Raw genomic sequence first — 14768 nt, forward strand, 5'->3', positions numbered from 1 at the left:
TTCTAACTCTAACCTGCTACTTTGAACTTTGAACTTTGAACTTCCCAACAGACCTGTGTAGTTACCAACCATGCCAGAATGGGGGTACATGCACCAATAACCCAACCGGCACGGATTACTCCTGCGAGTGTCCGTTAGGATATATCGGCGTCCGATGCGAGGAGTTTAGTAAGTTGGTAGTCGTAGTAGCACGGCCGCCAATGCTGGTAGACTGTGCGCACATGCCGCGGGTTTTTTTTCCACTCGAGAATGTTTTCTGTCCACCAGTCCATTTATTATTATTTTTTGAAAAATTTATTTGAAATGCAACAAATGTGTCCAAAGTTATTCTGTGAAATAATGTAACATAGTTATATATTTCTGCCTGTCGCCAATTATTTTTGTGATTTATCTTTATAATTTTGTGTAGACTCCCTAGTAAGTTTGACTAAAACAGCTAAAAAAAATTATAAAGAAATTTGGGAGAGATAAATATTCCAAGTTTTTTTTTTTTTTAGTAACTTCATGAATTTTGATTTCCAGATATGACAACCAAGAATTTTTTTTCATTTTCCTCAAACGATGATGTAGACATTTTCTTTTGAACTCACGTAAAACTTGGGTTTTAGACCCATGACTGATTGACAGAAAACAATGAAAACCCCCGGCTGTGTTTTAAATGCTTTAGTATTGTTGTTTTTGTTGTTGTTTGTGTTTTTGTGTTGTCATGTGCTGTCGTGCAAACTTCCTAAAACATTGTGTAACTTGCTGCCACAGTCAGTATTTGCTTTCCTTAGTTGAAAGCTGTTGAATTTGTTAATCAAACATTCCATTTTGCAACTTTAGAAGTTTCATGGTAAGTTACTGGTAAGTTTCTTTTGCTGTAACCTTGCACTCAGGGAAGGGTTATTGTAGTTAGTTCAACAATTTAGTCACCATTTAAGTCGGCACACTGTGAAACTAAATCAGTGGTTTGATTTTGAACGAGAGTTCGAGGAAAAGTATACCTTTGGTTTTTAGAAACGTTTGAACGATTATGGTCCTTTGTAAAGGTAGATTTATGCAGTAGAACTAAGCTGTGAAATTTCAGTTGAAAGGTGGTTGAGCTTTTGAAATATCAACGAAAATCCAGAGTAGGTCCACGCAGGAAGATTTATCTTGAATTGGAATACACATTCTGAGAGACTTATCTGACAGAATCTTTTCTCAGATTAAAAATATCACAACTTGATACACCAAGTGCTATAGTACGAAAATCATTGACACATTTGACAGTATATCTTAAAGCCATTGGACACTTTCGGTAAACAGTATTGTCCAAAGGTCCACACTTCGTGTATCACAACTTATATATAAAATAACAAACCTGTGAAAATTTAGGCTCAATCGGTCATCGGAGTCGGGAGAAAATAACGGGAAAACCCACCCTTGTTTCTGCATGTTTCGCCGTGTCATGACATGTGTTTAAAATAAATCCGTAATTCTCGATATCGAGAATTGCTAATTGTTTTAATGTTTTCTCAAAAAGTAAAGCATTTCATGGAACAATATTTCAAGAGAAGTCCTTCACCATGACCTTCTGTAAACCCTGTAAGTTATTTGTAAATCTGTGAACTTTTATTTTTTTTTCTGTTCCGAAAGTGTATGATGGCTTTAAGATGAAACTTAGCGTTAATGTTAAATTCTTTCCTTGAACCATCTAGATCCTTGCATCTCTAATCCGTGTCGTAACGGTGGTACGTGCAACAGAGACAACCAGGGCACCATCTATTCCTGTATCTGCCCCGTCGGGTACGCAGGGACAAACTGCGAGTTTGGTGAGTCCACAAAGATGTAGAATTTTAAAGATCAACTTGAACGACATGACGCAAATTTATTTTTCTGTTCACCCTTGTGTTTATTTATTGTTGTGTGAAGTTTTCTTCCCTGTAAGTTTGATCAGAAAAACTGAATATGGTTGTTTACACAAAACATAACACTCTCTCAAAATATTTTGTCTATTTACTTAAATCCTGTAACCAGGGGTGCGTTTTGGTGGTCGTAACCAATAACTGTTTCAGTCATCGGCCAGTGCTTAACCAATGGGCAACTCAACCGGAACAGTTTTTGGTTACGACCGCCAAAACACACCCCAGGCCTTGAACTTCGCTCTTGGCGGGGCGTAGCAATTTTCCACTGGTAAGGGGCATCTCTTGGAGGGAAGGGTAGATTGGTTTGGAAACCTTGCAAAGGGCACCACTGCAAAAGCACAGGGCACCACAGCATTAAGCCTTTTTGAGGTATGGCAGACGTGATTGGAGTATACTGTTCGGTTTTGGGAGTATAGGCACAAATTTACCTAAACCTTATCTAGCATTGTGTCTGCCATATCTCAAAAAGGCTTATTGGTGTGTGTGCCGTTTTTTTTTTGAGACCTACATGAGTGCATAATACCTTCTTAGTTGTCTTTCCTCTTCTTTATGGTCAGGTCCTAATTGTTTCTCTGCGAGTGACTTCCGATGCGGGAGCGGCGAGTGCATCCCTATATCCCGTCAATGTGACAGCAGCTTTGATTGTCGAGACGGCTCGGATGAGAATAACTGCCAGATGGCCTGTACCTCCCTGGAGTTCACCTGCGCTCCGGGCGTCTGCATCAGCCGCAATCTGATCTGCAATGGAATTAACAACTGCGTTAATGGACTAGATGAACAGAACTGTCGTAAGTGTATATTATTAAATTTCATAATTCTTGTGTGTAAGTGTATTTACTACTGAAACTTGAGCTTTATTGACTTATTTTGGGTCTTTTTTAAGGGTAGCATTAAATGGGTCTTTAAAAGTCTTAAACTTGACCATGATCATGGTTGTGCTGAAAACTGGGCGTGGTATTTTACCGGCTAGTTTTACCAGGACGATGCATCCGCACTGGACTTGATGTCTCGGTTAGTTTGCCCGGGATAGTTTACCTGGGCAGTAGGTGACTGACATCTTCAATAAAAAAATTGGAGCATTGTTCACACTTGAGAAAACAAAAATCCAACGCCATAATAATATTGGGTTCAACATTCAGAAACAATTTGTCCCTCAAACCTGACAAAGCTTTCATGGGCCAAGATTTACAGCCTAAATATTAACTCACGTTTGGGTGAATTTTTTCAGAGAAAAAGGCAGGGTTCAAATTACTTTGAAGAGTGAGTTGTTTCTCAAAACGCTTTATACTATTGATACAAACACTGTAACAAATCTAACCAAAGGCTTTTCTTGCATTAATTCCAATAAAGATTACCCAATGTAAACCTTCCCTTTAAAGATATGTTTCTTGGAGGCTATTTTTTTTCTACAAAGCTAGCAATTTTTATAGTCTGGCCAAAAAATAAAAAGACCCTCATCCTCTTTTACAAAAAAAACCCACCAGGATATGATCAACTATTTTATTTTTACCTGGTCTTACATGCGTATCAATCAATCAATGAATTACACAGAGTGTGACAGTTAGTTTCAATTCACAGTCACTGATGATGAGCAATCATTGTGCCCCTTCATTTAAATATCAATAGGACTTGGGGATCCACAGAGAGAGGGGGGAGATAAAGGTGAAGTTAGAGTCAAGCACCCCCATTGGGTATTGAAATGGTCCAATCCATCAATAGCTTGTTACATGAAATGGGAGGGATTAGGGACAATAGACTAACCCCACCAAGGGGTGTTTCTGTGGTGGCTATCTTAGTAAAAAAAAGTTGTGTTGCAGTGAGGTCGTTTGAAAGCTTATCGCTTCAATTCTTTCCTATATAGTCTACGAAGGTCATACACTTATATACTCTACACGCAACACTAAGTTCTTGTGTTAGCTTTCCCTTTAGATTGTAAAGTCATACATTTCAGAGTGTGGGAACAAACTTTCTGTACGTTTAGTGTGGGGTGTTACTTACACTGTTTGCCCCGGAAAAACAATGACGACACAGGACCGAGTGTGAGCCATGTTTGTCCGGCAGAGCGGAGATCTTTGTCATGGGATGTATCCTCCGCTGAATCACTAGGTTTATTATTGATTGGTGGGAAGTTATCGTCGATGTGGCATGTGGATTTAAAAAACAGACGGAAACAGTTCACCACGGAAAGAACAACAGTTCCCTTGGAAGATCGTCTTTTTGCTTCTGAAGCTGAACAATGATTGAAAACACTTATTTGGGATTCGGAGTCGTGGTGTTATGACGGTGAAAGAGTTGTCATTGTCACTACTGTGACACCATGACACACTGTGACATCATGTCACTGTCATCCGTCCGCTTTCTGTGCTATGTCCTGATTATTTATTGTCTGTGTGATTTAATCGCAGCGTCACCGTGTGATTCGGGGCCGTGTCTGAATGGAGGGGCCTGTCGTAGTGTCGGAACAAGCTTCATCTGTACTTGCTTGTTTGGATGGACGGGAGATAGATGCTCTTTACGTAAGTTTTTTTTTTTCAATGTTCTTTATAAAAAAACATATTTTTAAAAATAATCATTTATTCTTCCTATAGTGTTTTACCCTAAAAACTCAAAACGCTGTGCAGGAAGTCACAACAAGATACATGTCTACAGTAAACTAGTAAATCGGTAGAAAAAGTAGTTAATTGCTTTACCAACCGGACTCCAAGTCAAAGTTTTAAAGAAATATTTAAAAAATGTATTTTCAGAAAAATTTGAATTCGATCAGTGGTAATACCTTTCAAAAGGCATTGTCTTTAGTTGCTTTCTTGGTTTTAAATGCCCTAATTTGACTCTGTAGCATTTTAAATGGTTTATCTTGATTATTTTTGTAAAATTTGAAAGAAAAGAAAAGAAATGTGCACATATCGGCATGCAATTCCCGCAAATCAGCCCAATACACAAGCTTGTGCATGGGGGAAAACCCTAATAATAAAAATTCTTTAGAGAAATATTTCAGACTAAAATAAAATACAGATACCATCAAAGTTGAGTAAACAACATTTAAGAAGCTTTCAATGTGCTCTCATTCCTGATATACCCCTTTACAAATGTTATAATATGTTGGTATGATAACGAACAAGTTTCACAAAGTTTCAAATCCTTTAAGAAGATAAGATCAGCTTTGAGCTGAAGGATTTAATCCTAAAGTGTATCCATGTGGTCAATCTTTACAGAGAGAACTCCTACCCCCCCCCACAGTGACTTTAAAATAGAAGACCGTCAATTAATTCAATTTCGTGCTGTTTAAACCCTTACTGCTTTTTTTATGCGACTGCTTGTGAGAAAATATAACGACATGATACGTAATTTTTAAGAAACCAAACAAAAGCATCCACTTGTCAAAGCTCTTCTTTTGTCGCAGAACAACTACCGCATACCCAGTGCTTATTCATATGTGAATTGGAAGCTATATAACTTAATGAAGCGTATTGCTTCATTATTGTGAATTGGTTGAGTAAGAGTTGATGCGATGTCGGTTTTCTGTGAAGAGGGGCTCCAAGGTCAAATTCAGTTTTGTGATTCACTAAAAAAAAAATTAATTACAAGTCTCTAACCTGTCATGCAAAAATGTTGTACAAGGCCACCATTTTTTATCCCCTTCGAGTGCATTTCTTGTCAATAACCAAAATGTTTGATGACGTCAAGTTTTAAGAATATGGTACATTTTTGTACAGAGAATTTACAGCTTATTTCCTGAATTCTGATGATATTCAATCAAAATTGCATTGAATTTGAGTTTAAGACTAGTACATAATAATCTTTTTGGAATGTACAAATGTACAGACACAGATTAGAAAACACAAAGTTGTTGATTGTTGTTATTGGTCTTGTTGTTAGTTAATTCAAGTTTATACAAAATGTACTTTCACTTTATGATTTTTTCACAAAAATGTTATCGCTTTCTTTACTATTACAAAAATATAACCCACAAACAGCAACATTTTCCAAATAATTGGTCGTGTTTAAGAGTTAAAGACAGTGGACACTATTGGTAATTGTCAAAGACCAGTCTTCTCACTTGGTGTATCTCAACATATGCATAAAATAATAAGCCTGTGAAAATTTTGAGCTCGATTGGTTGTCGAAGTTGCGAGATAACTGTAGAAGAAAAATCACCCTTGTCACACGAAGTTGTGTGCTTTCAGATGCTTGATTTCGAGACCTCAAATTCTAAACTTGAGGTCTCGAAATCAAATTCGTGAAAAATTACTTCTTTCTCGAAAACTACGCTACTTCAGAGGGAGCTGTTTCTCACAATGTTTTATACTATCAACCTCTCCCCATTACTCATTACCAAGAAGTTAGATTTTATGTTAATAATTATTTTGATTCATTACCAATAGTGTCCACTGCCTTTAATTCCCACAGTTTTCTTTTAAAGCTCTTTACAAGTTGTATTTAACAATTAGTTTTTTTACTTGAACAGAACTTAAAATGCAAACAAAACTTCCTTCGTTCCGGAACATAAAATACATTCACCCTTCCATCACATAAACATTTAGCACTTGTTTTGTTACCATTGTTGTCGTAGTTATGGCCCTATAGTTTCCTGATTGTTCCGCATCTTTTGAAGAAGAAGAAACAGACCCTACTCATAAATTGGATTTGTGCCTTTGTGTGTTTTATCCTGCGGCCATTTCCACCATCCCAAAGGGGTGAGAATCAATAGTTTTTATCCTACAAGGGAAAATCTGTTTTGTCAATAGGCTGTAATCACTTGTATACAAATTTGTGATGGAAGTCGTTTTTAAATGAATGGACTGTACAAGGCCCATTTCATAGAGCTGCTTAAGCATAAAAAAGTTGCTAAGCCAAGGAACGATTTCGTCCAGAAATCACTGGTATCACTGTTTATTTTTTGCTAAGCACACAATTTGTAAGCTAAATTGTCTAAGCAGCTCTATGAAATTGGGTCCTAATTAGCAGCAAAGACTGAGTAGTATTTTATTTTGGAAAAATATTCCTGGGTGATCTTAATCCTGTCACTGAGAAACGACCTCCTCCCCCCCCCCACACACACAACATTGCTCCATTTCTTTACAGTTTCATGAACTTTGACGTTTTTGACATACACCGACCAAAGAAAAAGTGTGTTGAACGTGCGTGTTCAAACTGTTTTACAGTCTAGCCAAATTGGATTTTGATCGGAACGCGGCAAACCGTTTTGTTTGTTTTGCCCCGGGGCCATTTTTGTTATTGAGTCACTACCCGGAAAAATCCATACACTTTGCACACTTCATATTGTTCATTTCATTCAAAAGGGCTGTGTCGTGAAGGCATGTCCCCAGAAATTCGCAATTTCATTTGATCCGACAATGTAAGAAGAATTATGGTTTACTCCCACCAAATTAGATTGCGTTATTTGTGAACAAAACAAAACTAATCCTAACTAACTTTAAGTAGCCAAAACCTAGTGTGAACAGTTAATAGACGTTTATCTTCATGTAACATAACGGCCCAATGCTCAAATTAGGCCCAAATTTCCCAAAATTTCTTAGACTTGATTCAAAATTTTACAACCGCCCTAAAGATGAAATTTATGAGTGAGTCTTGTGAAATCTCTTTTTATAAAACCAAGGAGGATTAAACCATATTAAACCACTTGCAAACTTGTTCCTGGTAAATTTACACAGTTCAACAAGCGCAAGTGTCCACAAAAGTTTATGTACATTATATAGACACAGGGGCTGAGTTTCAGGATTGTTACAGGTGAAATGAAAGTTAAATACCCACCAATCTATTGTGGGGCTTTCAATGCTGAGTGTCTATTTCTACCTCCATGGTTTGTGTCAGTGTATCATTAATGTTTAATGTTTGTTCTGTATGGGGTTGTTGGGTACACAATGGACATAATGAGGCAATGTGCTGAATGTTTTATATGTCTGGTAATTGAGTACGGGTGTTGGCTGTATTATTAGCAGCCCAACGACGACAATGTACAACTTAAATGCACTAAATGTTTTGTTGCATAAAACTCACATGTGGATAAATCATAATAATAGTGGCCATTTATAATGCGCCATGTCTGTCTAAAAGACACTCCTGGCGCAGGAGAGATGCAGTTCTAAGCAAGTGGGCCGACAATAAGTTACAAAACTGAAAATTTAAGCACAAAATAAGTTTTCAAATGAGTTTTGAAGCTGGTATTTAAAGGAACACGTTGCCTTGGATCGGACGAGTTGGTCTATAAAAAGCGTTTGTATCCCTTTTTTATAAAATGAATATGGTTTGAAAGATGTTTTAAAAGTAGAATACAATGATCCACACAAGTTTGCCTCGAAATTGCGTGGTTTTTCCTTTTACTGTAAGAACTAACACGGTCGGCCAGTAAATGGCCGACGGTGTTAGTCGACGAGGTAAAAGGAAAACCGTGGAATTTCGAGGTATGTTTGTGTGGATCATTGTATTCTACTTTTACAACATCTTTCTACCCATATGCATTTTATAAAAAACGGTTACAAACGCTTTTCAAAGACCAACTTGACCGATCCAAGGCAACGTGTTCCTTTAAGTATAGTGCCTTGTCAGATCCGCATCATTGGAACAAATTGTTTCAAAACTTAAACTTGTCCACCCCCCCCCTTCTAAAATCTCTAAAACCCCTTCTAAGTAAACAACTTGGACGACTCCATGTAGACACCAACCTCATCTGCCAGGACTCTGCCCTGTTTATGACAGGAATATGACAGGGTTTTTGCCCTTACTTGTTCAGTGACTGTCCAGCAGGGCCAGTCAGCTTGTCATTTGTCACTGGTTCATCAAGTTTATCGTCAGTCAATATTTCATATCGCGATGCTTTTTCAGAACTAGCCAAACTAATTGGGAAAACTTTGAGAGAATTCTGACTGGTCTTCGGGTGTTTTAATTGGCATTTGGCCAGCGGACCATTTTAGGGTAGAACGCTGCCCAAAACATCAACACATCATCATTTTATTTACCGTCCCAACTTTTTCCCCCAGGGCATCAATAAATTATTCCTTGTCACTTCACCAACATCCTTGAAGCTATACAAAAGTCCGCGCTAATATTACCTATTGAATCGAGCCCCGATCAATTTTGTTATTCCCTAATTTCTTTGTGTCGTATTTGGATTACATGAGCTGGTCGATGATTAAAGATTTATAAAAAGACTCCAACAATTCATCTCTTGGCCTGATGAGATAATGTACACACGAAAATCCAGGGATCGAATTTGGGAGGAAAATCTAAACGACCACAGGGCTTGTATTCTCAACTATTTTACTGGACCTGAATGTGTTTTACAAGACCAAGAATTTTTTTTTTTCACGCATTAAAGGGAAAGTATACCTGTGATTTTTTTAACCGTTCAATTGTTTTAATCCTATATAAATGAAGAACCTTTAAAATGTGGTAGCAGTTTTGAGATATTGCTGAAAATAAGGAGAGAATATGTCCACGTAGGAAGAATAATCCCTAACAGAAATACACAATTTGAGAACATTACTCAACGTCTCAGATTTTGTGTAAAAAAAATTATATCTTTTTACATCATGTAACTTTGCAGTAAACATGCTTCTCAAAACGCTTTATAGTTTTGAAATGCCATTTCATTCAGGGGAAAAAGAAACAGTCTTGACTCAAAGGCAAAGTTCCTTGACAATTTGAGTCGCATTCTTTTGCTCGGTAGAAAAACTTTCAAATGTTGCACCCTTGCTTTTTATTGATCAATGGTTTTATAATGACTAGATAATGTCTGGTAGTGCCACACAATAACACACTCCTAGTATAAATCAATAGTGTTAACCAGAGCATTCCTGTAGTGTAGTTCTTTGTCAGGAAGGGACGAGGTGGGGGGGGGGGGCTTTCTGCATCTTGGCTTAATGCCATTATGTTAAAAAAACAATAATTAATCCATGTTTTTGGTACATAACAGCTGCATTAGTGTTAACGAGGATCGTTAGACCTGTATAAATTGCAACGATTGTACAAGTTATGTTTTCGGACGTTGACCTGTTAGGTCCAACTGCATGCTGGGAGGTGATTGGCAGCTGGTATAAACTGCGAGATAACAAATATATAATGTGGTTTTTACAACACTTGTATTTTACTTTGTACTTTCCCAATTTCTGTGAGTGTACAGTCTTAAACTGTCAAAAAAAAAAAAAATTGAATAATCTTCAATAAAAGAAATAAACAGAAAAATTAGGTTACGTTCCGTCCAAATTTGAGGTTGGTTTATTATTTGTTTAAACAATCAAATGAACTTTTAATAATTATTTGCAGCACAAGCAAGTGTAGACATCAATTGGGGGGGGGGACATCCCCCCTCCTCCATGCCACCTTTAAAAAAACATTTTTCAATAACCGTCGCTCAGGTTGTTAAAACAACCCACACAAATATTTACTCACAAAACACTCACAATACCAGCCACGGAAACCCTTCACAGTTTCAATGCTCTAAGAATGAAACAAACCCACTCTGGTCAATTTGTCTTTCAAAACATCCAGCGCCCACAACAAAAGCAACCCCTGAAAACAAAAATCTATATTACACTCAGTGTTGCATTAGAACTCTCCAAGTTACAAAAGGCCTATATAACGGTAGAGGAGCCCATCCTGTACTGCTTGTTTTATTCAAAGGGGATTACAATTGGGTGTTTAGGACCTATCTTTAAGCTTATGAATCCCATTTTAAGCTAATGCCTGTACTTAAACAAAACAAACAGAGGGTCCACCACATAGCAAGATTGTTAAAGTTTTCCCTTATTAATTATGCCTTAAGGGCAGAGAAGACCTTCAGTTTTTGGATCCGCTCGATTGTTTAAACCCTATGTAAATATAGATGTGCACAATAAAATTAACTGTGAAAGTTTCACTTAAAAAGTTGGTAGCGTTATTGAGATAATTGCCAAAATCCTTTGCCGTTATGTCCACTCAGGAAGAATTATCCGTAAAAACTAGTAAACACAATCTGAGAAACGTTATTGACTGTATTGTTACTCAGATTCAAACTTTAGGGCAAAAATACTGATATCTTTCTACATAACCAGCAGATTACTTTGAATTGAAATGTTTCTTAAAATTAGCCATTGGACACTTTGGTAAACAGTATTGTCCAAGGCCCACACTTCGTGTATCACAACTTATATATCAAATAACAAACCTGTGAAAATTTAGGCTCAATCGGTCATCGGAGTCGGGAGAATATAACGGGAAAACGTATACCTTGTTTCTGCACGTTTCGCATGTTTCGCCGTGTCATGACATGTGTTTAAAATAAATCCGTTATTCTCGTTAGCGAGAATTGTTAATTGTTTAAATGTTTTCTCAAAAAGGAAAGCATTTCATGGAATAATATTTCAAGAGAAGTCTTTCGCCATTACCTTCTGTAAACCCTGTAAGTTATTTGTAAATCTGTGAACTTTATTATTTTTTTCTGTTCCAAAAGTGTATAATAGCTTTAAAATGCTTTTACTAACGAAGGCTACTGTACTGACTTCTCTACAAAAGTTTTTTATTGCCTTTAATTTTAAGTGTGATTACCAAACGGTTACCTCCCCTTTAAGTCTGGATTGAGGCAACTTCCATAAAGTAATGAGGGGAAAATTACCTATAAGATAAAGACAACTTTGATTAATCCGATAATATTTGTTTTATTTACAGAAACAAGCGGCTCCAATGACCCTCCGCGTTTTGACGAATCCTCCATCGTTATCAACATACCGGAAAGCACTTCTGCAGGTAGGTGGAAGAAAACATTTTGAAGAAAGGAAATTATTATTTGATATCTGAAACGAAATGTTGCATTCCCACTTCTGGGGTTGTATCTTAAACTTCGGTGTGATCCCTGCCTATACGGCAGTTAACAGTTTTATGGCTTCTGATTGGCAACAAGAATAAAATAAAACTTTTAAAATTAAAATAAAAGTTTATAATAACACTGAAAGCATTTTTCACCCATTGGTTCTGAAAAGAACTGCTGGTGTAACAAATCAATTTTTTGGTCAGTAGGCCTTTATGTGCTGATCATGTTCAGGAAAAAGAAATTAAGTATTCCTAGTTTGTTAAAATCTCAACAATTTAAACTATTTTTTAATAACATTGACTATTCTGAATTGCCCGTAAACCTTCATCAAGTTTCTCTTTTTTCCTCTATCCACCATTAGGTAGCAATGTCTTCCACTTGGATGCCATTGACCCTGACAGCGCGTCGTTGACCTTTAACCTCCACGATAACGTAGCGCAGCAGCTGTTTATCGTCGTTCCAGACGGTCCGAACGGAGCATGGCTGACACTGAAGCAGCAGTTAGACAGAGAGGTACGGAAGACATTTTGATCCTTTTCAAATGTTGTTGTGGTGCAGCAATCTTGTGCTGTGTTTATATTCACTTGACAATGTAACTAACTGGTCATGGAATCAAGCAAAATGAATCGTTTGTCAACCCAGGTCATAATATTTTTTTACATTTGAACAGAGCACAGTCTCTGCTTAAATACTGTTGAATACCCATGTTGGACCGTCTTTGGCAGTTTAAAAGTTGTGAAAGTAGAAGGCACATTGAGCACTCTTTTATTCCCCTGTTGTACTTCGGTCTAGTGTTAAGGGCGAGCCCTCGTGTTCCTGAATTGTCCAACTTCCATTGATGTATATTGTCCTTTGTAATTAATCAAAACTTGATCGGTTTGTCTTTTTCACAGGAACAACACATCTACAACTTCTTGGTGTCAGTCACGGATGGTTTTAACGAGGTAACGTTTAAAATTGTGGATAAAGAGAAAATCAATTGAGTTGTTGCAAGCTGGTTGTACTAACCCCTGTACCTTTTCATCTGTATCAATATAAGATGATGCTTTTGCCTTGACGCAAAAACATTATTTCATTTTTTCTTGCAGGTCCAACAAAGTGGAACTCTTCTACTCTCTGATGTCAACGACAACGCACCGGTCTTCGTCAACCTTCCCAATACGACGACGGTTCACGAGAACGTCAACTTCGGATACAATGTTTTCACTGTCATGGCCACTGATGAAGACGCTCTATTGGCTAAGATCGTCCAGTATTCCATCTCTGAAGTAAGTTTCCAGTTGCTAAGCTTGGGGCAGGCAGGGGGGGCACATACATGTGGCGTGTCATGGCCGAGCAGTTAAGAGCACTGGATTCAAGCTATGGTGTTTGATCAGCCGAGTGTGGGTTCGAGTCCCGGTCGTGACACCTGTGTCCTTAAGCAAGACACTTAACCACGATTGCTTCGTAAACATTGGGGAGGTAGTGCTTTCTGCTCTACCAGCCAGGCTTCTGATGGATGATACCCAAGCCTAGTTAACATGGTGCATGCTTCCCTCGGTCCTAAAATCTGGACTGTTTTAAGAGGAATGTCAATTCCTACCTTCAGCTCCCCTGAGTTATTTTTTTGCATTCAATAACTTTTCTTCCTTAGTTTTTACCAAGAGTGTCAAGCCATGTTTGGAGTGAACTTGCATACAAAAACGTATAAAACAGATTTTATTTTGTATTACTTGTTTGTGAACTTCAGGCCTGTTCCCCCACATCTGACTATATTAAGAGATGGACTAATGTAAATTTTTATCCATGTACTATGTTTTTTAACACAAAACCTACCTTTACTTTTGAAATTGTTTTAAAATTTCAGGATACACCCGGACCGTTTAGCATCCACCCAGTCACGGGCGTCATCACTGTCTCAGGCAACTTGGATTATGAAACAAACGAGGTCTACAATATCAAGATCATCGCAAGAGTAAGGCTGTCTGTCTGTCTGTCTGTCTGTCGGTCTGTCTGTCTGTCTGTCTGTCTGTCTTTCTGGGCGTATAAGAGCTACAGTGAGGGATTTTTGGGGTAACAAAAACATAAGAAATATTACATTGTGGGATTAGTGCACCGGACTCGAGCTCTTGTGTTTCTGATCAGCTTGCTTCCCCGTCTTGACACTCAACTGTTATTGCTTTGTCCTTGGAGTGGTAAAAAAGCCATAGGTGCTGTGCAGTAGGAGCACGCGTAAAAGAACCCAGAACACTTATCGTGAAAGAGTTGGGGTTAGCCTGGTTTTTTTCTTCACATAGCAGGCACACTTGTTTACAGGTTTCCTTAGGCTTGCGAGCTTCAGTGATTTAGTACACTTATGGGGCATCACCAGGGATACGTAAAAAAATAATGTTGGTATAATTTTCAGTGAAGCTTTTGTATGCAAGTGATAATGGTTTTGATCAATAATTATATTGTGTCTGTATTTTCTTGTAAACTCGCTGGCTTTCAGGATGGAGTATTGCCCTTTTTGGAGGTTTGTATTTAAACAGTCACCGTGTGTATTTCGACAAAGCACCGATTTTCCACTGTTTTGTATTGTAAAATCATCACATCCTCACGCATGTGATTGCAGAGTGTTTCCATGTTTGACAACTTAAGCCTGGTTCATACTTCCTGCGAATGTGGCGTCGAATTTGTTTCGTGCAAAGGATTCACAGGAAGTACGAATTGTTAAATCAGAGACTGGCAAGGCGCCAGGTGGCAGCAGACTTCATTACCCTTTCTCAACAACCTTGGTTTCAGCTTTGGTTCTGCCAAAAAGCTCAAAAAAGTTCTGAAAATTAATACTCAAGTGGACTTGGAAAATTTTGTAAAAAACATGATGGAAGTGGTTAAAGCCAAAGTCATGGTTTTAAAGAGGTTTAACACTTGAGAACCAGCGATGAGAAAAAGAAGTTTTGAAGTGGCAATTTGTTACCTGACTTGTCTGCTGCCAGCTAGACTCTATTAGTTTCTCAATGTTTTATTTAAATATGTTTTTGTGTTAACTCATTTTGAGTCATTTATTGTTTTGTTGCTTAGTTGTAAAGTTGTCCTCCGTTTGACGTGTCATT

The 14768-nt window shown here is 37.7% G+C and overlaps 1 protein-coding gene across 1 annotated transcript in view; it reads left to right on the forward strand.

Annotated features, from left to right (window-relative positions):
- The window catches only part of LOC139953154 (uncharacterized), a 95962-nt gene that overhangs the window by 43788 nt on the left and 37406 nt on the right, over positions 1-14768 (forward strand). Inside the window, exons 51-60 of the mRNA XM_071952581.1 lie at positions 52-168; positions 1683-1796; positions 2447-2677; positions 4295-4405; positions 11553-11630; positions 12056-12207; positions 12588-12638; positions 12783-12962; positions 13541-13648; positions 14165-14188. Coding sequence (XP_071808682.1) covers positions 52-168; positions 1683-1796; positions 2447-2677; positions 4295-4405; positions 11553-11630; positions 12056-12207; positions 12588-12638; positions 12783-12962; positions 13541-13648; positions 14165-14188 — 1166 coding nt within the window. The remainder of the gene's footprint in view (positions 1-51; positions 169-1682; positions 1797-2446; positions 2678-4294; positions 4406-11552; positions 11631-12055; positions 12208-12587; positions 12639-12782; positions 12963-13540; positions 13649-14164; positions 14189-14768) is intronic.

This window comes from Asterias amurensis, chromosome 21, assembly GCF_032118995.1.
Source record: "Asterias amurensis chromosome 21, ASM3211899v1".
NCBI lineage: Eukaryota > Metazoa > Echinodermata > Asteroidea > Forcipulatida > Asteriidae > Asterias > Asterias amurensis.